Here is a 22,500-nt window from a genome sequence, read left to right on the forward strand (position 1 = left end):
AGAGATCAGATCTTTTTCAACTCATTCATACAAGGGAGTATGTTCCATGATTTTCTCTCTGCAGTGCTGCTGACTCTGCTCTGTTCTGTCATTGCATATGTGCATCGTGCAGTATGTTTGCCTCAAGTCGAGGCGGTGATGTAAGAGAGATGACATGAGGAATCCTGCATATTTTCCATCGAGAACCTGCAGCAACATGACTCATCATTCAATTCACCGTATCTCCCAAGCAAACCTAACACAATCACAGGAACACTTTAAGTAGTACATTTCCACTTCAATACACTATTACTAAAGACTATATACTTGGTAGACAGGTATAGACTTCTATATGTTTTATAGAGATATACAGTATATGTGTTTAATTCCCACATAATGACCACTGGGATTAGCAGATATTACACATTAGAACAGAGAGTCCGATGCTCAGTTATAAAGTTGACCTCAGATCAGTTGCTTACATGAGGTAGCCTCAGGGGAAATGTCTGTTCGGGTTGTTCCAAGGGAAGGCATTGAGGCATAAATAGACTGGAAAGCATTCAGGGGGTGTAGGTTATTTGCTTTTCTGGGCACCAAAGTGGGTTATTGTCCCAGGTTACTTTTGGCACTAGGTCCCCTGTGTGTGTGTGTGTGTGTGTGTGTGTGTGTGTGTGTGTGTGTGTGTGTGTGTGTGTGTGTGTGTGTGTGTGTGCGCCCTATAGTTCATAAACGGATGTAGCACTGATTGGAGACCCAAACTAGCACCTAGCCTGCACGCAGTGGCTTCTCCCATGTGAAAAAAAAAAAATAATCTGGGAAACATCAAAAACAAATCTTCGGGATCTGTGACACAAATAGCATAATGTCCTGGCCTCCGCCCTCATCACTCCACAATGAACTGTTAACAACAACCTCATTAGTTGCCACACCCTTTCTGTGAGATTCTCGGGCCTTGTTTCAAACTTCTGTCCTGTTGTTTAAGCTGACCATAGCCTGTGTATCCCTGATTTAGCCCATTGCAGCTTTTTCTGTGCTCCTCTATCTGTATTCGTTCTGCATTTTGTTGACCTTTGACCCTGTCGATTGACTTTTGACCTTTGACCCTGTCATTTGCCGATGTGAGTTTCTGGCCTTGATCTCTGTCCTCATGCACATGTAGTAGTGGATACTTTTTTGAGATTTTTTTTCTCTCCCTTGCCCTTCATGTTTGCACTCTTCTTTTGGTTACACACCTGGCTTGGCTGGCTCCCACACTGACCGTGTGATTTCTCTCACCTGTAGATGTGCACGCCCCAAAACACTTTAATGAATCTGACAGATGAACATATGACTGCATCTGCGCTCTAATACGTGATGGGTATGGTTCTGATACACGCATCTCTCTCTCTCTGTGTGTGTGTGTGTGTGTGTGTGTGTGTGTGTGTCCCAGGTGGGTACTACCTGACCAGTGCGTACAGTGCCATGGAGCTCATCAAGAACCTCCAGGAGGAGCAGGCGGCACGCGTCCTCAGCTCCAAGGCCCAGAACACCCTGCACCAGTGGCACCGCCGACGCACCACCCAGCGCTCCATCCCCACCCTGGAGGACTTCCAGGTAGAGTCGCCGCCCCACGAGACTCTCACAAACACACACACACACAGAGACACACACACACACACACACACACACAGACAGACAGACACACACACACACACACAGACACACACATACACACACACACAGACAGACACAGACACACACACACACACACACACACACACACACAGACACACACACACACACACACACACACACACAGACACATCATTAGATATGTGCACGTTTACATGGAAATCCTTACATTGGACGCAGTGGACGAGCTGTAAAGTGCAAACAGCTACTAGACAGTCAGACATGCACACCCACATGTCATGTGTTTCATTTGTGGACTCATGTACATTTAAATGCTGCAGATTGTCCGATTTAGTGTGCAGTTTATTGTAACATAGTGCAAAACTACGCTCTGCACATGAACCTGTGGTATGTAGCGTTGTGTGTGGCTGCAATAAAGCTGACGCGTGTGATTGTGTTCTCCAGAACTACCTGCGGGTGGCGCTGCAGGAGGTGGGCAGCGGCTGCACCTCCAAGACGCTGCAGGTGCGCCCGTACGTCACCACCGAGGAGGTGTGCCAGCTCTGCGCGCTCAAGTTCCGCGTGGCCGACCCCGAGAGCCACGCCCTGTTCCTGCTCACGGACGGCGCTAGCCAGCAGCTGGCACCAGACACCCACCCGCAGAGGATCAAGGCCGAGCTGCACAGCCGCCCGCAGGTCCAGGACTACCACTTTGTGTACCGCAGGATGTCCACCCTCGGACTCGGGCAAAGCCACGACCAGAACCACAATCAGAACCACAGCCTGCCAGCCGACAACACCACCAGCACCAGCACCAGCACCAGTGGTCACTGTATCAGTAATGGCCTTCCCAACTCTAGTTGAGAGAGACCTTGAGTGAATTTTTCCAGTTACGGATTCGTTGACGTTGTCAAGAGAGACAGGACATCTTGTCTTATGGTCAGGTGATATTTGATCATGCCATGTGATTACAATGATGTGTTCCTGCAGGGTCATTCACTGCTTCAGTGCCTAATGTTCCTGACCTGAATAGGGGTTGGAAATCCTACATTTCCCAGAATGCACTTGAAGCCTGGACCTGATTCTGTACACCATGACCAGCAGCAGTCAGTGTCTCAGTAATGGCCTTCCCAACTTGAGTGCTGTTTGGTTCTGAGACTGATGTGGTGGCACAGATATCCTCTGATCTCAAGACATGCTCAAGTGATATTTGATCATCCAACTGCATTGATGCATCCCTGTAGACATATCAGGGCTATTCACAACTGCAGAGTTGCGTGGCTATTTTTATGACCTGAGGTAAGGAATGAAATCCTACATTTCCCAGAGTTCACCGCCAGTCTGGATCTGATTCTATGCTATACAGCCAAGTTTGCTCTGGGATTTGGCAGATATTTGGTAAGAGAGGGTGAAGTGCAAAAGAATGACTTGTGTGTGCATGCAAACTTAAAAATTTGTGTCAGAAGACGTCATCTAACCTTCAAGCAAAGGACTGATGACCTTTAATCTGTGCCTTTTAATTATTATACTTCTGCAATGGAGTGACTGAATGTCTCAACTTTTTCTGAACTGGAATTTGTACAGTGGTGCTCACATGCCAACCACAGGTTTGTCCTCCTTGGGTAGCCATAGTTTCCTGTACAGCACCTCTGTGTATGTAGCTTTATGTGATTTCACTGTTGCCTTTTCTTGTCCATAAACACCAATGTATGTGCCTGAGGTTGTAAGAAAGTACCCTATTAATAACCTGCATTTTGAGTCCATCTCGTACATTGTACATAAAGATACAGATAATTTTATTGTTATTTGTTATTATTATAGAGAGATTATTTCATAGAATATATTTTAAATTTTCAGTCCCGGTTGCTGGTTAACTGTGGATGACTATTGTAGCCATGTCTATTCGCTGTACTGTACACATTCTTGTCCCAGTTGCTAGCAGTTCTGTCACTTACCTTGATGCCAGTAAAATAAATAATATGCTAACCGTTGATTCTGCAGACATATGCTATACTTTGTACTTTTAATTATTGTTTCATAAATTACACAAATGCAAGTGTTATATTCACAAATCCAAGTCATGAAAAGAAGCGAGTGATGGTCATTCCATGAGGTAGCCATGCTGTTGTGGTCGGAATATGAACATACTTTAGAGTGTTCTGAAGAGTCATACCTGTGATGCAATCACTTGGCATCATTATGAACTTACAAGTGTAGTAGTCCACCATGGTGTGCATGCGTGTACAGTGAGTGTGATCAGAAATCCTGGCTCTCTAAATAAGAAACAAACACAGTGGCCGGAGTTGAGCCAAAGACGGCCACTCAACATGTTGGTTCAGGAGTGCGGAGCAGGGAAGGGGTGGAATTTGACTATGTTGAACTCAAATACTGACAATCTTTCACCAGAATTCTTAAGTCTCGGATTATGCCTTTAAAATGCATATCTGCCAATTGAATGCAAAGAGAGTGTGACACCTAGTGGACTTGATCTGTTATTGCACTCTTCAGAAAACTGCCATCAAACCAAAAGTGCCTTTAGGACTGTGGCATACACCAGAGGCTATAATGGGGCTTGTTACAGTTTCTATCAGTTGCTTTGGTGCAGTTCTTGAATCATATTAATGTTTGCTCGACAGTGAGTGTATTATCGCAACAAATTGTACAAACTACACTACACAGTGGATTATATACAAAAGTGCATAACTTGCTCCAAATGCTTAGTTTATGTCTTAAAAAACAAATATCAATGAATATGTTCATGCCATAGCATAGTAAAACTAGATTATATGGAGGTTGAACACGTACAGTATTGAGAATTTTAATTCTGAGAAATGCACTAAAGCAACTGAGTAAAACTGACATAATTATGTTTAATAAATTAGTGTTGTACCAGGGCTGTATAGGCTACATATAGAGAGAGTAGCCTATGAGACAACGAAGCTACTTTCATGCAGTCATGAAAGTAGCTTTTCCACATACTGAATCTTCATGCAGTCATGAAAGTTTGAAAGTCTGAATACATTTGATTGGCTATTGTCATAAAACTCAACAACTGCACTGCAAAAATGCGTATTATTACTTATCCCATTGACAAGGATTGTGCTTGGCTTCATTACAGAGACCAGCTGTTAAAGAAGCAATGAGAGGGTTTCATTATGAAATAAAAAATGAAAATGCCAATGCTGCTTACCTGCGGAAGCAATGTAGCCTATCACTGCAGGACAGTAGTAGACAAGCTGTTTGTGAGGTGTTTGTGTGTGTTGACCAAGCTGTGGTGTTTGAAAAGGGATGAAATAAAGAGTTGGGTAAAGTGCACATAAACCGATTCCTGTGTGTGTGTGTGTGTGTGTGTGTGTGAGAAAGAGTGTGTGTGCAGACCCACCCCCAAGCTATTTTACATAATGCTTATTACGCTTATTACACAAGAAAACATATTTTAGACTAGCCTATACCTAAAGGAGGCCCATATCATGTGAAGACTGATAATGTTTTGTAGGCCTACAATTCATCGGGAATTCGGTCTGCAAAGAATTCAATTTTACAAAATGTATTGCACTTATTTAGAAAATTACTGTATTACTGTACTGTAACACATTCTGTATTTGACTAACCTCCTCAATATGGAGACATTTCACTTGCTCTGTTATTTCCACAATAAACTGAAATGAAACTGGATATCAGGATTCAGGACAGATTCCTTTTTTCATTTGAAATGATGGTAACTTGTGTCGTACTCGGACACTAGCCTAGGCCTACTGTAGAAAAGAATACAGGAAACAATCTGGTTAATTCTTATTAAGATGAAGATGTACATCGTATCATTTTATAATTAAATTAAATTAAATTAAAATTAAATATATCTGAATATGAATGGATATTACACACAGACCAATGAAGGCATCATTCTCATTTTCCCATTTTCCATAAGCATCACATTTCTTTGGAGTGTCGACAGACGGCGATTATACGGTGATTACAAACTCTAGGCTGCCATCTGCTGGATGTAACATGAATAGCAGTTCCCTTTTTCTGTGTGGCGATGAGAGAGGTTCACAGCTCTTCGGTGACGACAACTGCACCTTCGCTACAGTAGCTGAGACAACGAAGCAGCGTCCCTGGGAAACAGACCGCCTCCACCGGCCGACCGACCTGCAGGGACTTTGTCCAAGGTGGGATATAGAAACGAATCGTGACCTTCAGACGAAGCTTTAACGCATATTATCAACGAAACCGTTTGTTTTTACACGAGTCATATCAATTAGCACCAATTAATTGCGCTCAAATGGTGGACATGCAGTTTTGTGACATTGCTGCGCAACATTTGAATACGGATGACAGAAACATGGCGCGGCGGCCGAAGGGATTTGCAGTCGGTCGGAAATTTTAATTCCCCGTGCGTGTTCTCTGTCTCATAATGGCGCGTTTTCGGGCCATCAAATGTATTGTGGCAATGCGGATAGCCAAGTTGTAACCCAGAATGCGAGCTATCGATGCGAGGCCTGTGGTCCATTGACGAAATAATGGGAAGGCATCGTTTGCTCTGTTAACCAGACACTAGGCTACTGGCTACTTGCCAAATAGCGTTATACGTTCATGCGCCGGCATATATCTATGTAGGCCTATTGCGATTAGATTTGCATAAAGTGCCAAGTAACCGAATTAGACAAGCCTACTGCAATCAATGTCTTTGTGCACAAAACTTATTCGTTAATTCGTTAATGGAATAGCGAATTAATAGCCATTAGACTATTCTTTATTATGGTGGGTCATTGTATAGCAGAATATTCGCAGGTTCTTCTATTTTTTAATTGATGTCCATGACTTAGGCCTAATTCTCTTGACACCCTCAAGGACGTGCAGTAGCCTAGCTTATGTTTTAAATTCCGCCACATTCAAATTGCCACTGCCTGTAACCTAGGCTACATTAAATTTGCATACACTAACTGGTTGTAACCTCGGACAATTGGCTCATTCATTAGAAATGGCTGACATTAATAATTCATATTTTGTTCCTTGTTTAGATCCGATAGCAGCAGTGCGAGTCCCAGCAACTAAACATGGGTAAGGAAAAGCTTCACATTAACATTGTAGTCATTGGCCATGTGGACTCGGGCAAGTCTACTACCACCGGTCATCTCATCTACAAATGCGGAGGCATCGACAAGCGGACCATCGAGAAATTTGAGAAGGAGGCCGCCGAGGTAGGCTATGGTGATGTATTTCGTATCAGCCGACAGCAATGTCCTTTACCTGCAGTATTATTCAGCTTTCACGACATGTTTTAACACTGATCTTTTACAGTGATATGAAGTTTTTGTGTCGCAAAATACCATAGAACTTTTCATTATTGTTTTTGGTAAGTCTATCCTCTGGTAAGTAAGTAAACATGTGTTTTTCTGTCTCTTTCAAGATGGGGAAAGGCTCATTTAAGTATGCGTGGGTCCTGGATAAGTTAAAGGCGGAGAGGGAGCGTGGCATCACTATTGACATCTCCCTTTGGAAATTTGAGACTAGCAAATACTACGTCACCATCATCGATGCGCCCGGGCACAGGGACTTCATCAAGAACATGATCACTGGCACTTCTCAGGTTTGATGGCCATTAATAGCGCTACAGATCATAATGGAGAAAAAAAAACATATTTCTGTATGGACTGTTTAGGTTATGATGTGAATGTAGCCTACTAAGTATGGTTTATTATGCAATAGTCTGAAGCACATAAACTGAGCAGACCTTGGCTATAGAATATGGACATATATGATTAGAGAAAATATTTACACAATAGATTGTGCATATGCATAACAACTAAATCAGTTGAGCAAATTAAAAAAGTATGCTAGTGAGTGGATTGAAAATAATATACTTGTATAATGTGGGCACGTTCTCGTGTTCTCCATCCTGCATGCAGGCGGACTGTGCTGTGTTGATTGTGGCTGCCGGCGTGGGCGAGTTCGAGGCCGGCATCTCCAAGAACGGTCAGACCCGCGAGCACGCTCTGCTGGCCTACACACTGGGCGTCAAGCAGCTCATCGTGGGCATCAACAAGATGGACTCCACCGAGCCCAACTACAGCCAGAAGCGCTACGAGGAGATTGTTAAGGAGGTCAGCACCTACATCAAGAAGATCGGCTACAATCCGGACACGGTGGCCTTCGTGCCCATCTCTGGCTGGAACGGCGACAACATGCTGGAGCCCAGCCCCAACGTGAGTACTCCATCACAACACCTCACTATCACTACCAATGAGAATTAAACCTGGTCACTAGTTGTCCAATGAGCACGCTGGTCTGATCTTTTCAAAACCAATCAACAATGTTGGTGTCTAAAAGTTTATCGACAAATTGATTATTATTCTTGATGACTACACATCAATGACTATGAACCACTAGGTAGGTACCTAGTGTTATTTAGACTTATTAGACTTACAGCTACCCTTATTGGACAGGATATTAAGTATAAATTATTATTAGGACTGAAACATTAAGTTTGAAATTAAGTAACATTAAGTTTAAGAATTTCAGGTATTAGTGGGTATTATTGGGCAAACGTTTGGAATAGATCATATAATTGCCAGACAACATTGCTAAAAACTTATATATCAGCACTTTTGTTGTCACTCAGTGTTTCCCATACATTGACTTATTTGTGGCGGCCCACCACAATATCAACATTGACCACCACACAATAATTTTCCAGGTTGTACTAAATTGTGCTTAAATCTGGTTAGCATCATAACCAGCTGTGCTAATTTGTTAAAAACTGTTGCATTCAAGTTAATTCTGCAAACCAACCACCAGAAATGGAATTCAATTCTCTGGGAAACACTGTCACTTCTACCTTAGTCAGTGCCATATGCTAGTAGTACACCAGGACACGTTTTTTTTTTTCTTTTGGCCTAACAGTCCCCCTAAGCAAGCATATCCCCTAACTGAATGAATTAGCCACCATGTGTGCGTGGGATTAATCCCGCATTAAGCGCTGACAGCAGGTATCCCTGTCCGGTCTCGTTTCGTTCCCCTCCTGCAGATGACCTGGTTTAAGGGCTGGAAGATCACGCGCAAGGACGGCAACGCCTCCGGGACCACTCTCCTGGAGGCCCTGGACGCCATCCAGCCCCCGTCACGGCCCACCGACAAAGCCCTCCGCCTGCCTCTGCAGGACGTCTACAAGATCGGAGGTAGGGTGGGGGTGGGGGGAGCAACGGGAGCGGATGAGTGGCAGCTCGTTGAGGTTCCGTCTGCAGACGGGCGTCTGTGGTGGCTATTCTTAGTTCACAGTAGAGGCGCGAGGATTAAGCTGTGGCTTGTGTGTGTTTTCTGTTCGTTCTCTTTTAAGATATGTAGCGGGAGATGGTTTTGATGTCTCCCTGAGCAGCTGTCATATTATTTTTAACTCTAGGACAAAAGTGAAAGAAATTATACTGTAGCCTATACTGTCTAAAAAAGCTAAAAGTTTTGAAAGACAAAGGGGGAGGGGATCCATAACAGCTGTGCAATGAGTTGCTGTTTATTTGCAAAAAAAACTTCACTGACAATGTGAATATTCTCAATTTGTTTCTCAGTGAGGAGTCACATACATGGCTTTGTAATAGATTATATCCAGTATGTAATGTACTCTAGTATGAATAGAAGAAGCATATCTTGTTTGTCTAAGGAAAGTAGCCAAAAATGTCTTGCTGTGTTAGTGCTTGGACCGACCTGCTCTTCCCGTTTGTCCCTCAGGCATTGGAACCGTCCCTGTGGGTCGTGTGGAGACTGGCGTCCTGAAGCCTGGCATGGTGGTGACCTTTGCCCCTGTGAACGTGACCACCGAGGTAAAGTCGGTGGAGATGCACCATGAGGCCCTGTCCGAGGCCCTGCCCGGGGACAACGTGGGCTTCAACGTCAAGAACGTGTCGGTCAAGGACATCCGCCGCGGCAACGTGGCCGGGGACAGCAAGAACGACCCTCCACAAGAGGCCGCCAGCTTCACTGCCCAGGTGAGCAACACCTTTAGAATGACTTACCGGTAAGTACCTTTCAAAGGCTTTTGTAAACCTTTTAAGTTATATCGTTTTTCGTGAAGAACAGTCAGTCACAGCTTCCCTAAAATACAACAGAAGACGTACCGACTCAAACTGTATATGTTCCAGATTTAACACACCTCTTCAGAGTTCTATTGAAAATGGGCTGCTGGCGTCTGTCTGTTTGTTTTGTTTCCTGAAACAGAGTTGCTGTGTTACACATATTCCAATTCAACTGTTCCCAAACAAGCCAGTTGTGAAAAACGCCCTTAATTACTCTAACATAGTTTTTGACAGACTCTCAGAGTCATGTTGTGAAAAAAACTTCTAAAAAAACTTCTAAAGTCCTTCTAAACTTCTAAAGTCCACACAAACATTAGGTCCCAGATGAGCCCTGACCCATTTGCGTGTTTCTACAAATCCAGGTGATCATCTTGAACCACCCCGGTCAGATCAGCGCTGGTTATGCTCCCGTCCTGGATTGTCACACTGCCCACATCGCCTGCAAGTTCGCGGAGCTCAAGGAGAAGATTGACCGCCGCTCAGGCAAAAAGCTGGAGGACAACCCCAAGAACCTGAAGTCTGGGGATGCCGCCATCGTGGACATGATCCCCGGCAAGCCCATGTGTGTGGAGAGCTTCTCCGAGTATCCTCCTCTGGGTAAGTTATTTGGCGTGAGCTCCTGGTTTAAAGAGGAAGTTAACTCATATGGAAAAAGAGTCTCTTCAAACACGTTCACTGTAACTCAGTAAAGTAATCTTACTGCTTATAGTTAAGCCATGTCAACAACTCTAAACAAGAACAATACACTGATAGTATGCAACAGCCAAAGCTACAAGATTACTTGACTGGTTTGAGTCCACATTACAGTTTTGACATGGCCTCAGTTCTCTGGGGACTACTGACGGTTTGCGTTTCAATGCATTTTGAATATCAATGAAACTCAAAATCTGGATATTTGTAAGATTGTCGATAATCTCTGGGTGTAAGTAATAGAAGCTGGATGGAGTGCTGACGATGACCGTACTTAACTTTGAGAATATGCCAGATAGACCTTGTTAATTCTTACAGACAGGCTGCACCAGGCATTGTAAATGAAACGTTCTGTTCACAGAGAGTATACAGCAACAATTGTGTTCAATATAATCGTGATAGCAGCGTGTAAATTGGAATTAGTCTTCTAAGAACTATATTTGTGCTCTGCCAACGGAACGTTTGAGTTGCACGCCTGGTGTAGCCCGGCGGTAGCCCATTGATTTAGTTTTTTCAGTGCTTATGAATGTGTTATAAGATCATCATGTAGGTCCCCATTACTAAGGTGTCCCTGAGGTTTCTAATAATACTAACATAATTACATTACATAATATATGTATATTATGTTGATATGTGCCTATATGTACATTGTTGTCTCTATTGTACAGTATGTGTCTATATTACTATTTGTCTACTGAATGTAAACCACTACATTTCTATTTGTTGAATGTATACAGAGTTAACACCTATGGAAGTCAGATTCCTTGTGTATGTACTGTAAGTATACTTGGCAAATAAAACTGATTCTAACATCGTCCCTTTCATTCCCCAGGGCGCTTTGCGGTGCGTGACATGCGCCAGACCGTGGCAGTCGGGGTCATCAAGGCCGTGGAGAAGAAAGCCGCGACCACCGGCAAAGTCACCAAGTCCGCCCAGAAGGCCCAGAAGAACAAATGAACGTTGTGCGTCGCCGCCCCGCCCTGCGTCACCAGCGGCAACACGAACGACAACGCCCAGCCGGCCCCTCCCCTCATCCATAAAGGCTGGTTAATTCCCACAATGCATCGCAAGAGTAGAAGAAGGAAAAAAAGAAACCCACATTACTCACACCTTAACTTGACCAAAACGTTAACTGCTCGGACAATGACCACCTTTAGGCGACACACTTGTTTCAATGTTTGAGTAGTTTAGTCTCGTAGTGTTGTTTGTGTAACATTGTTTCCAGTTCTTCATGCGTTTATTGTTCAAGAGTATATAAGCTATATGTAGTCTGTGACGAGGTCGGGTGGTCAACGTTGTCCTCTTTCTGGGGTCGACCACTGTTCAATCGTGACCCACTATATCCCCGATAGCACTTATTTTAATAGACGTTAAGTAGTCATAGTTTGAACATGACTTGCTGACTTGAATCTGGTCTTTTTTGGGTTTTATCCCGTTGAATGTTAAAAGCTTTTACTGTTTAAGCTGAATGCATGCTCTTTGTGCACTTTAAAAGAGAGAGAAAATACTGGAACAAACAAAGCTTAGCTCAATCTGACGTAGCACTTTCCACTCTTGAGTCTTTTGCACTAGCACTCGTGTACTTTAAATGGATATGGTTCTTTGTGCCCTGCAGTTCTCCTGTAGATTAATGACCTAACCATTCTATTAAAGATCTGATAATCTCACACGCTGTACTTCTCATTGTTCCTTGGCTAACTCGGCCTGGCTCCGCCTAACTAAAAGGTTAGCTACGTGCTAAAGTCTGGATATGATGAAATAATTACAACACACAAAGGGACTCAATAAAAGTAACACAGACACGGAGGCAGACTATTTTTTATTTTATTTTTACACTTTTTAAATGTGTTATTCTTTTCAGTATGAGAAGAGTTCATTTGCATCTCTGTATTGTAACAGGCTGTATATCGCTAAAGAAACTTGGGACTTGAACACATTGGCAACAAAAAAAAAAAATCATGGTGGTGATAGCAAAAGGAAACATTTTAAAGGCCCGTTTGCTTGCCGTGGCTTAATCCTGGATAGGGAAGAAAGGTGTTATTATACATCCTGAAACAGCTATCAAACGCTGTTGGCTAAAGATGGGTGCATTGTGAGATTGTCTGTGTGTGAGATCGTCCCATTTTCAGCTGAGGAAGGTTGATGTTGAGGCTGAAAGAAAGGCACCATTTCTGTGCGTACAATATTATGTGCATATTTGCATGCTTGTACTTGGAAGTTTACACAGTGCAGTTGCCACCAGCCGTGGATGTCCAGTCCAACTCATGGTTTGCGTTGACGTGCCATTGTACGGTTCATAGTTTCATTGTGATTGTGCGGTATTTAAATCGTACCTTTATCGTCAGAATAAGAGGGAAATGTGCGGGCTTGATACAGGATGTACTTAGTCGAGAGGAGTAAAATAAATCATAAAGAATAGTAACTTCTAGTGACATTAAAAATATGCAGTACAGTTATATATTTTGTAATTAGTCTAAATAAGGTCTGATAAACTGGCTGGATTCTTTTATCTATCTACCTAGCTAAACATAGTTATCTTTTTATACCTTCAAAACAATCAGGGAGGGATGGGTTGTGCAGCAACCAGTCAAACTCTGCCATTTTGAAATCCCATGTTGTGCCAACTAGACCACACCACTCTCTGGGTTTTACTCAACTGGTGTTGCTCCACTTTAGCCGTAGAGTTAGTCGAGCTAAACGTTCTAAGGACACAAGTGTAAACAACAGTGTTCTCTAGTTGTCGGTTCTGCAACTGCATTTGAATCAAACATAAGGATGTCATCTTAGGTTATAATTTCTCCCTCATAGAAAGATCTCAGTCTTTTTAGAGTTTCGGTTTTTTTTTTTTTCAAGTTCATTAGTAACAAGCAGCATTTAACTTAACTACCATCACTAGATTTGTTAAACTACATCCGTATGTGTTTTGAGTGACATATGGTTTAAAAAGGGAGTTATATGTTTCGGTTATGTGGGGACAACATTCAGTTGACATTGAAAAGACAGGACATACCCAGGTGCAGAAGCTGACACCCCTGAAGTTGCTAAAATGTCTTCATCGTCTAAATACTTAGTTTGGTTATCAAAACTATACAATACAGTATTTAGCAGAGATGTCTCTCTCATTGTGTCCGGCACTTGTAAGTATAATGTAACGTGACCTTTCTTACATAAAATACAGTTAACGTGCAAATAAAGATGCCCCTATCCATGTAGACTGCAGTGATAGAGCTGCAGAGGTGATATCTTTCTGATGCATTGTGGTATGTTGACTTTGGGAGCTTTGAGTTTTTTTTTTGTATGAATGTCATGCTCTAGCTGAAAGGATCCATGCGGAGTGCATGCAGTGTTGAGGTCATGGCTTATGGTTTTGTCCAAAATGAGGTTCTCTGATACATTGACATTTACTGTATACTTTAAAAAACAAAACAAAAAAAAAGAAACCCTCCCACGTCCTCTACCCATGAGTGCATCAAATACATGTATAATTTCTTACAAAGAAACTCATGCAGTAGAATCAGGAGTAGAGGAACTCTTGTCCTTTCTTCAAAAAAGTAGTTAACATTTGTGAAACCAGAAAAAGAAAAAAAAAATACTTGGCTAACACATTGTTCTATTTTTGTCTTTTTAAAAAAACCTATGCCTCCCAAAAATCTTGTTTTTTGTAAAAAAAAAAAAAAAAAAAAGACAAACATAGAATAAAAACAAAGGTTTGTGTTCGCATGTGGCCGGCCTGCGCGTAGCGGTCTCGCGTGTTTATTTTAGCCGGACATGGGGCGTGCTGAGGGACTCCTCGCTGCCACGCCCAGCGTCTCCCCGACCTCTGGCCAGGCTGTGGCTGGAGCCGCGGGGATCCGTTGCGCTCGTTCTAAGCAGCTCGGAGGAGAAGGACGTGGCCTCTTCTGTCCCTGGGGACAGGAAGTCAAACGCCCCCCCGGGGGCTTCCAGGTCCTTATCGCTGATGAAGAGGTCCGTCTCCCCCCACCCTTCTCCTCCTCCTCCTCCTCCTCCTCCTCCTCCTCCACCACCACCACCTCCCCTCCCGCAGAGTGGTTCCCCCAGGCCCCTGCTCAAGTCATTGCTGCTCGAGGAGGAGGAGGTCGACGACAGACTGGGGTGGCCGTCCACGTCCGTCCCCGTCCCCAAGAGGTCCTGCACGGACAGGGACTTGCCCAGGCCTTGGTCCCCCGAGACGGGCCTCCTCTGGAGTGGCGCCAGGGGGTCCATCTCCAGGCTCATGTGCCTCCTCCAGGAGCCATCCTCCTTGGTGCTCAGCCGGCCCTTGGGGTGCTGGGGGTGCGGAGGGTGGTGGTGGTGGTGGTGCTGTGGGGGTGGGGGCCTGCCCAGCCCGGAGCCCAGCGCCTCCTCCCCTTCCTCGCGCACCCCCATCAGGAAGGGCGGCGAGAAGTCCCCCCCTCCGGGGACCCCGTCCCGCCGGGCGGCCCTGTGCGCGAGCAGCGGCGTGTGGGCGGCCGGTGGGGGCAGCGGAGGGGGCGCCCCCGGGAGATGCTGCTGCTGCTGCTGCATCAGGGTGTTGGGGATCCCGCCGACGCCGCCAACCAGCGAGGACGGATGCGGAGGAGGCCGTCCCAGGCTGGAGAAGTGGCCCATCCCCGAGAAGCTGTTGGGGGTGAGCGGCATCGGGGGCGGGCTGGCCGCCGACACGCTGTCTGGGGTGGGCGGCTGCGGGCTGAAGGGCCCCGGGCTCGGGGAGGGGGCCGGCCCCGACGGAGAGGAGGAGCCCAGGTTGAGGTTGAGCTCGTTGGGGGCCAGGATGATGTGGAGGCCCCGGTGCAGGTTGGAGCTGGCTGAGCGCGGCACTTGGCCGGAGGTGGACGACAGGTCCCGGCTGAGGATGGAGCTGGGGTAGCCGGAGGTCGGCTCGAACTCGAATAAGGGCAGTGAGGACAAGGTGAGGGCCGAGGACGAGCCCTTGTGAAGCACCTGCCGGTAGATGTCCAGCAGAGAGTCCAGTTTGGATTCAATGGACTGGACCTACAGGGAGAGACAGTGACATTCAGTGAAATCCACATACTGAAATCCACAGTGCGCCACATACTCGACGCACCCGACCTGTAGCGCGACAATGTGACGTCACAGAAGCGCCGTAACGATTTATACTCGCGCGTCGTGGTCACGACACTAGTTGCAATATTCTCCTGAACAGAGGTGCCGCTGTTGTGAAAAGATTAACGCTAACTACGTTACACAGCAGAAGAAGCTGCATTAAGAAACACTAGTAGCAGAGAATGTAAACGGGCTCTGCTATTAGCTAGCCTCTGTGATGGTACTTCAGACTTTGGTTGCTACTATTCACAACTACCACCATCATTATCATCTAGTTTCCAAGGTGTGCGCACAGGTAGATAGATAGATAGATAGATAGATAGATAGATAGATAGATAGATACAGTAGATAGATAGATACTTTAGTCATCCCGAGGGAAATTTTCATAATTTAAACAGTTTACTTAGCTGGCTAGCTAGCTAGCAGCTGGCTGAGTTTGTGTAATTTCCTGAAGTGGAAAGAGATTTTGTTCAGGCCTTAATAGATATCCTTTGTTTGAAAATAAATCGTTTCTATTCTTTCCTCTTAATTCCATGTGTTGCAACTCTCGCTGGTAACTTTCTTAACTTATCCAGCAAACTATTACAAATTCACGACTGTAACAAACACTGCAACTCTCGCTTGCCCTCGAACTAGTCCATCTTCCTGTTTCCTGTCTGAAAAAAAATGAGTGGTGCGCTACCTCGCGCTACCTGGCTAAAATCCTGGCGCGCCAGCAAGATCTACGTCATTTTGACGTCACGGTGTCGCGCTACCGGTTGGGTGTGTCGAGTATGTAGAACGCCTTACTCACGCGGCCCAGTAACTGACCTGTCTCTCCACCTTACACACACGGCCCAGCATGCTGACGTCCTCCAGCAGGTCCCCGTCAGACAGCAGCTTCTCCCGAATTTTCTTGTCCAGCGGGATCTGTCCACGGCCCAGGATCTGGTCCACCCTGAGACAGAGAGCCATGGGGGAGAGCGTGTAAGGAGACGAGACGTGTGTGTGTGTGTGTGTGTGTGTGTGTGTGTGTGTGTGTGTGTGTAGAAAAGAGAGAGGTAAGAAGACTGATTGATAGAGAGCAGCAGGACCCCAACTACTATTCAATCTACCAGAGAAGAAGAAGAAGATTAAAGAACATTAAAATCAGAACGTTGAACACTAGCAGAAGGACACCTAGTATAAGGAAAAAGAGATTGAGTGTTAATAGATGGAAATGTGACCAGTTATGGACATTCATATCTGTCAGTACTGTGCAGGACATTGCTAATGAAAATGACAAAAAAAGAAAAGCATGCAGTTAGAGAAGGGCGGGGGGGGGGGGGGGTACTCCCAGTGTAGTTGAATCTGAAAAAGATCTCATCATTCCATCATGCACATCCATTTCATTCAGTCTACAATTCTCGTCCCATTTATTTAGTCAGGATTGCTCCTCACGATCCTCTAGCTCAGTGGTTCTTAAACTTTTTGTCTGGCGACCCCCCCCAAAAAAAACATGGGCCAAGTCTCGCGACCCCCATCTCTCTAACCAGCGGAATTTGGTTTTGAAATGTTGCGGAAGGACATTGGAAGCAGAGGATGAAAATGTCTTCTCTCATAGGTAGGCTATATCAACATCAAAGGCATTATGTCAGCGTTTGACTAAAAACCTTTAGAAAAATGTAGTGCAAATCATTTCGCGACCTCTCCAATATTTTTGGCGACCCCCCCCCCCCGGTCCCAACCCCCAGTTTGAGAACCACTGCTCTAGCTGACCATTCAGTTGTTTGCACTAAACAAAATACTCCAGTGTTTGGACACAGCCCTGGCTCTGTAAACAGTAAACAAACGCAGTGGCTCGGCTCGAGACGTAAACAATGCCAGCCAGTCAACATGGCGCTTCAGGTGCACGGGAATGAGTGCCATTTGGTTGGGAGTTGACTGTAACTGAGACCCGAAATTGAGATTAACAACCTCTTTTGAAAAGAAAACTGAATTGCAGACTTTAACTTTCACACACATCTCACTGCAGCAATAATATGTAGTGACTAGGGCTGTCAAAATAACTGATTAATTTCGATTAATTAATTTGAGAAAAAATAACTGATTAAAAAAAATAGTGCAGATTAATCGATTCCGTATGACCTTTGACCCCGAGCCGTTCTAGTCAGTAAAAATTAGACTGTAAAATGAAGGAGAGAGAAGAAAACGTGCTGCCTGGATCATTGATTGGAACATTTACTTTTAAAAAACGGCCTGATGGTGTTGATAAAAAATAAAGTGTTGAAAATAAAGTCCTCTGCAATGTCTGCTGCACCGGAGGTCATCAACTCTGTAGTCGCACATCAATGCAAAGAAATAAGTGTTGACATTGAGGGGAGTGTTAATTTATTTTCATTGTGTCCCCTAGGTTATATCTGTGGCCTGAAATGCCTTGTATGTGAAAAAAAAAACTTCTTCCCTAAGCACTTTTGAATTTATTTCCTCAGCATATTAGGTCATATCATAGATTATTATGGTAATTATTTGAACAGTGAAACTAATAATAAAAGAGTCGTTGAACTTTAATGTCACTAATGCTGATTATTCAATGATTCATTTGAATTTAAATATTTAAAATACTTTCACAACAAAAATTATATATGCGATTAATTTAGATTCATTAATCACAGAGTATGTAATTAATTAGATTATTTTTTTTAATCGATTGACAGCCCTAGTAGTGACATGATGTTGCTATTAACAATTGTTGCTAAGATAATTTTCAATTATAAATGCAAAGCTATATTTTGTTATGTGATACCTTTTAGAAAAAAATAAATAATAATTGTGTTATGGAGAAGGAGATAATGATACTATTTTCTATTTCAAAACAAAACACTCGAACACTAATTAATCAACCAAAACAAAGCCAGATATAACTGCACTCAGTGCATTAGTGCTTCTGAACCAGCGACTGCGTAACACAGCTCAAAAAAATTTATATTTATTTTGGGAGCTATGTTTGTGAGCACAACCACTTGTTTGTTTTCTGCCAAACGGCAGATGAGATGTTAGGGAGTATGCATGATTACACACAGTCAGTGAGTAGTGTAAAAGGATGTTGGATATGTGTGTGTGTGTGTGTGTCTGTATGTGTGTGTGTGTGTGTGTGTGTGTGTGTGTGTGTGTGTATGTGTGTGTGTGTGTGTGTGTGTGTGTGTGTGTGTGTATGTGTCTGTATGTGTGTGTGTGTGTGTGTGTGTGTGCTGACCCATGCGGCGACTGCCTCCTGGCATGGCTGTAATAGAGAGGCAGTGAGGGAGAGGAAAAGGTCTTGGCTCTGCTGCTTAGGCCCTGCTGGGGGCCCACTATACAGTCCAGCCTGCAGGAGGGGAGACACGGGACACGCATCATACACACCTGTGCACACACGCACAAACACACACACCTGTACACACACACACACACACCTGTACACACACACACACACCTGTACACACATACACACACACACACACACACACACACACACACACATATACGACATACTGTATGCCAACACATACCAATGTGTACACATATACACACATGCAAAAACACACACACACACACACATGAGTCACACATATATGCATGCCCTCACCCATACAGCATACACACATGTACTTCACCACAGCAGAAATCAGGCAAATGTAGACATATCCACCAGTTCACCTAAAAGGGACAGAATGCACATGGACAGGACATACACAACCTCCGAGGAGTTCTTCCAAGGATATCTCTCCTCAGCTGCAATAAATGGTATTAGTTACTGTTTCGGTGTGTGTCCCTCTGAGTTTGCGTTTCTGACTGTTTGTGTATGTGTGTGTGTGTGTGTCTGTGTGTTTGTGTGTTTTTGATTTCGTACGAGTATGTGAGCAACGTCAACGCGCCAAGAGCCTGCAGACAAAACACCCACACAGCCAAACACTGTTATGTGAATGATGTTCTGTAATTAATGTTACAGAGAAGAAGAAGAGAGAGAAGAAGAAGAGAGAGAGAGAGAGAGAGAGACAGAGACAGAGAGAGCGAGCATCCTCACCTTGTTTGCAGGCTCTTGATTCGGCACAGCATGTCAAGGTGGCCAGCAGAATATTGCTCAATGACGTCCTTCACGTCATAAGGACGCAGTGTCTCCTTGAACTTCTTCTTGGCTACATGGAACTTCATGATCCTACACACACACACACACACACACACACACACATACAACACATAACACACACAAGTATGTATTAGTGAGAACGTACAGTACATAAGTCACCTTCTCACAGTGTTATGGGCATAACTGTATATGTATACACTGGGGTATTACTAATTACTTCATAAGTGCATACCACTGTGAATGGGCTAATTTATAAGTGCCATAATGGAAGTAGTATGTTATAGTTGATTGATAAAATGATAATCATGAAATATTCACGTGACCAAAAATAAATAAGCAAACTAACAACAAAAATGGCAAGGTGAAAAAAAATGGGCATATAAAACTATTTGTAGCTAACCTAATTAAGAATGACACTCTGTATCCTATGGATTTTCATGTTACAAATGCACCACTGTAGCCAAATAGCCTACCTGCTGGGTCTTTGAATTAGAATGTATTTAATTAACATTGATTGACCTCACAAATGTTCAGTAGTGCACTCTAGTACCTATTTATTTCTGTGGAACACAGAGTGAATTTTTTTTTGGGATGGGATGGGAGAGCATTATGCATATATTTATTTATTCATGAAATATGTCCAGTCTGTGCTGTGTGGGTTTTGTGAGAGCATAAAAATCATAATTTTGCTAAATATCTACAAATCTGTTACTTGATGTTGCTGCGTGGCTTGGGGTTGTTTGTATACTGGCTGTGAGTGACTCACTTAAGAGACTGTGATGTAGCTTCTAAATTTGGCAGACTGGACGGGATGGAGCCAGATTAGCAGAAGGCTGCAGTACACTATAGGCGCCAGTTGGGGGAGTACATCAACAGAAAATGCCAGGGATTTGTTTGGTTTGTTTTAGGGGTTATATGGAGGTTCGAATCCATCTTTTTCTCCATAAAACGAGAACAACGGAAAGACAAAATAGTGCGATCAATTTACACACAAAACATTTTCATACCAAATCAAATTACTTATATTTTTCAGAGCAAAATGCTCTGTGTCTTTTGGGTCAACTTAGCTCCCTGAGAAAATAATGAAGTGTAATTTTAGAATCTCTCTCTCTCTCTCTCTCTCTCTCTCTCTCTCTCTCTCTCTCTCTCTCTCTCACACACACACACACAACCATGCAGCATGTCCACACACACACACACACACACACACCACCACCACACACCATCTTGCTCCCTATTACCACTGCCATACACTACAAACCCCAAACTCACCTTGATCTTGTGTGCAGCTTGTGTGAGTGTGTGTATGAGAGTGTGTGTGTGTGTGTGTGCATGCTGCATGTGCGTGACTAGCAGAACAGACTGCAACTCAATCCTGTGCTTATACTGGGTTTAAGGCCTGTGGTTTGACTGATAGGGCAGCAGTGGAAAACAGTCCAAGCTCCCGGGGCTTCGTGGAGGCCGAGGGGCGGCGAGGCGGGCAGGGTGCTGAGGGGGGTGCTGCGGGGCTACTCTTTACTCTCATACACTCACACTCACTCCTTTCAATTCAACTCAATTCAACTCAACTTAATATGCTTCATTGGCATTAAAAGGAAGAATGTGCCTTCAGTCACATAGCCTGAGCACACGCATATGACAGATGTAAACTCCTAGAGTAGGCATACAGTCACTCAGAGGGTAGTCCGCTGCCATTGTTGCCAAATTCCGTGTATGCGTTTGCATGAGACTTAGTAGTAGTGTGTGAGAGTGTGGGCCTTCTGTCATATACACATGTACAAGCAAACATACAGACATGCATAAATCATTCAGAGGGTAGTAGCTGCCAGTGTGAAAATATCTCTATATGTCTCTATATGTGTGTGATTTCGTGTGTGTGTGCGTGCGCGTGTGTTTGTGTGTGTGTGTGTGTGTGTGTGTGTGTGTGTGTGATTTCATGTGTGTTTGTGTGTGTGTGTGTGTGTATGTGTGTGTGTGTTTGTTTGTGAGAGTGTGTGTGTGTGTGTGTGTTGTAGTTATTCACCTGACGGCTCTGATGACACACTTAATGGGGGGCAGCAGGTCCTCTGCTGAGATGTCACAGTGGCAGCTCCGCTCGTCAAAGGCGTCGTCTGCTGCCATGTTACTGTCACCTGCCAGAGGAACATCAGGGCTTGTAAACACCTTTTAAACACCTTCATCTCAATTAACAGCGATTAGCCCATTTCACAAGATGGGGCCGCTGTGTAAATCAACAATAGGCAGCAAAAAAAAAGTCCACAGGAAAGACAAAAGCAGGAAGACGTTTTACCCTGCCCATTAAGGCATCATTAACATCAACGAGGTCGGACACCTGGACACTGTGAAATAGGCTTATTAACAACAAGTCATCCACAGTTGTTAATTCTGTTGCAACTGCGTCCTATTGTGTGACGTCTCCTCAAACTGAGCCACGATATTGGTTTGCCACTACAATAGATTCCATCAAAGGGGCTAGGTGTGGACTCTGCACACTACACTCTTAAAATGAATGTGCTGAAAACAACGCAACTTGTGTTGTTTTAACACATCTCTGTGTCCAGATATGGACCACACAAGTTTGTGTTGTTTCCTTTTTTAATGTGTTACACAAAATGTGTTGAAAATACTTGCATTGAATCAACACAACTTGCAACACAACTTGCGTTGTTTTTTTTAACACATCTGTTACCAGATACTGTAGGGACAACACATTCGCTTTAAAGAGTGTATAGTGACAAACTTCTGTTTTTGACTTGAAGTCGGCAAACCTGTTTCCTGTTCATTGTCATCGCTGTCAAAAAGCACCTGAAGATGAGTGCTTCGGATTGTACCAAAACGTGTGCTTTTGTGCAGCCACTGTGCACGTAGGCTGGCGTTTAGGAAAAAGGTGGAAGCTAAAATCGCTTTTATAACGACTTTAGCTGAGCAGAGTGGCACACAGCAGTGCTCCTTAGAGCCCACAGACATTAAGACGCACCTACATTGTATTTGTTACACTTTTTT

At 44.1% G+C, this 22,500-nt stretch overlaps 3 protein-coding genes across 4 annotated transcripts in view; 2 read left to right on the top strand and 1 right to left on the bottom strand.

The window, feature by feature from the left end:
* The window catches only part of rin2b (Ras and Rab interactor 2b), a 47,103-nt gene extending 41,838 nt beyond the window's left edge, over positions 1 to 5,265 (top strand). For both annotated transcript variants that reach the window (XM_042104549.1, XM_042104548.1), the window contains 2 exons: positions 1,409 to 1,572; positions 2,056 to 5,265. In XM_042104549.1, the coding sequence (XP_041960483.1) occupies positions 1,409 to 1,572; positions 2,056 to 2,454 (563 nt within the window). In that variant the 3' untranslated portion in view covers positions 2,455 to 5,265. The remainder of the gene's footprint in view (positions 1 to 1,408; positions 1,573 to 2,055) is intronic.
* A 354-nt stretch (positions 5,266 to 5,619) lies between these two features.
* eef1a1b (eukaryotic translation elongation factor 1 alpha 1b) lies at positions 5,620 to 12,013 on the top strand. The gene is made up of 8 exons (XM_042104598.1): positions 5,620 to 5,759; positions 6,612 to 6,791; positions 7,001 to 7,180; positions 7,500 to 7,796; positions 8,618 to 8,768; positions 9,313 to 9,569; positions 10,019 to 10,253; positions 11,179 to 12,013. Exons 2-8 carry the CDS (start codon positions 6,648 to 6,650, stop codon positions 11,301 to 11,303), a joined length of 1,389 nt encoding a protein of 462 aa, XP_041960532.1. The 5' UTR covers positions 5,620 to 5,759; positions 6,612 to 6,647; the 3' UTR covers positions 11,304 to 12,013.
* A 625-nt stretch (positions 12,014 to 12,638) lies between these two features.
* Positions 12,639 to 22,500, bottom strand: part of kcnq5b (potassium voltage-gated channel, KQT-like subfamily, member 5b) — a 147,238-nt gene continuing 137,376 nt past the window's right edge. The window contains 5 exon segments of the mRNA XM_042102680.1: positions 12,639 to 15,338; positions 16,221 to 16,347; positions 18,625 to 18,735; positions 19,435 to 19,566; positions 21,521 to 21,629. Coding sequence (XP_041958614.1) covers positions 14,100 to 15,338; positions 16,221 to 16,347; positions 18,625 to 18,735; positions 19,435 to 19,566; positions 21,521 to 21,629 — 1,718 coding nt within the window. The 3' untranslated portion in view covers positions 12,639 to 14,099.

This window comes from Alosa sapidissima, chromosome 9 (genome assembly GCF_018492685.1).
Source record: "Alosa sapidissima isolate fAloSap1 chromosome 9, fAloSap1.pri, whole genome shotgun sequence".
Taxonomy (NCBI): Eukaryota; Metazoa; Chordata; class Actinopteri; order Clupeiformes; family Clupeidae; genus Alosa; species Alosa sapidissima.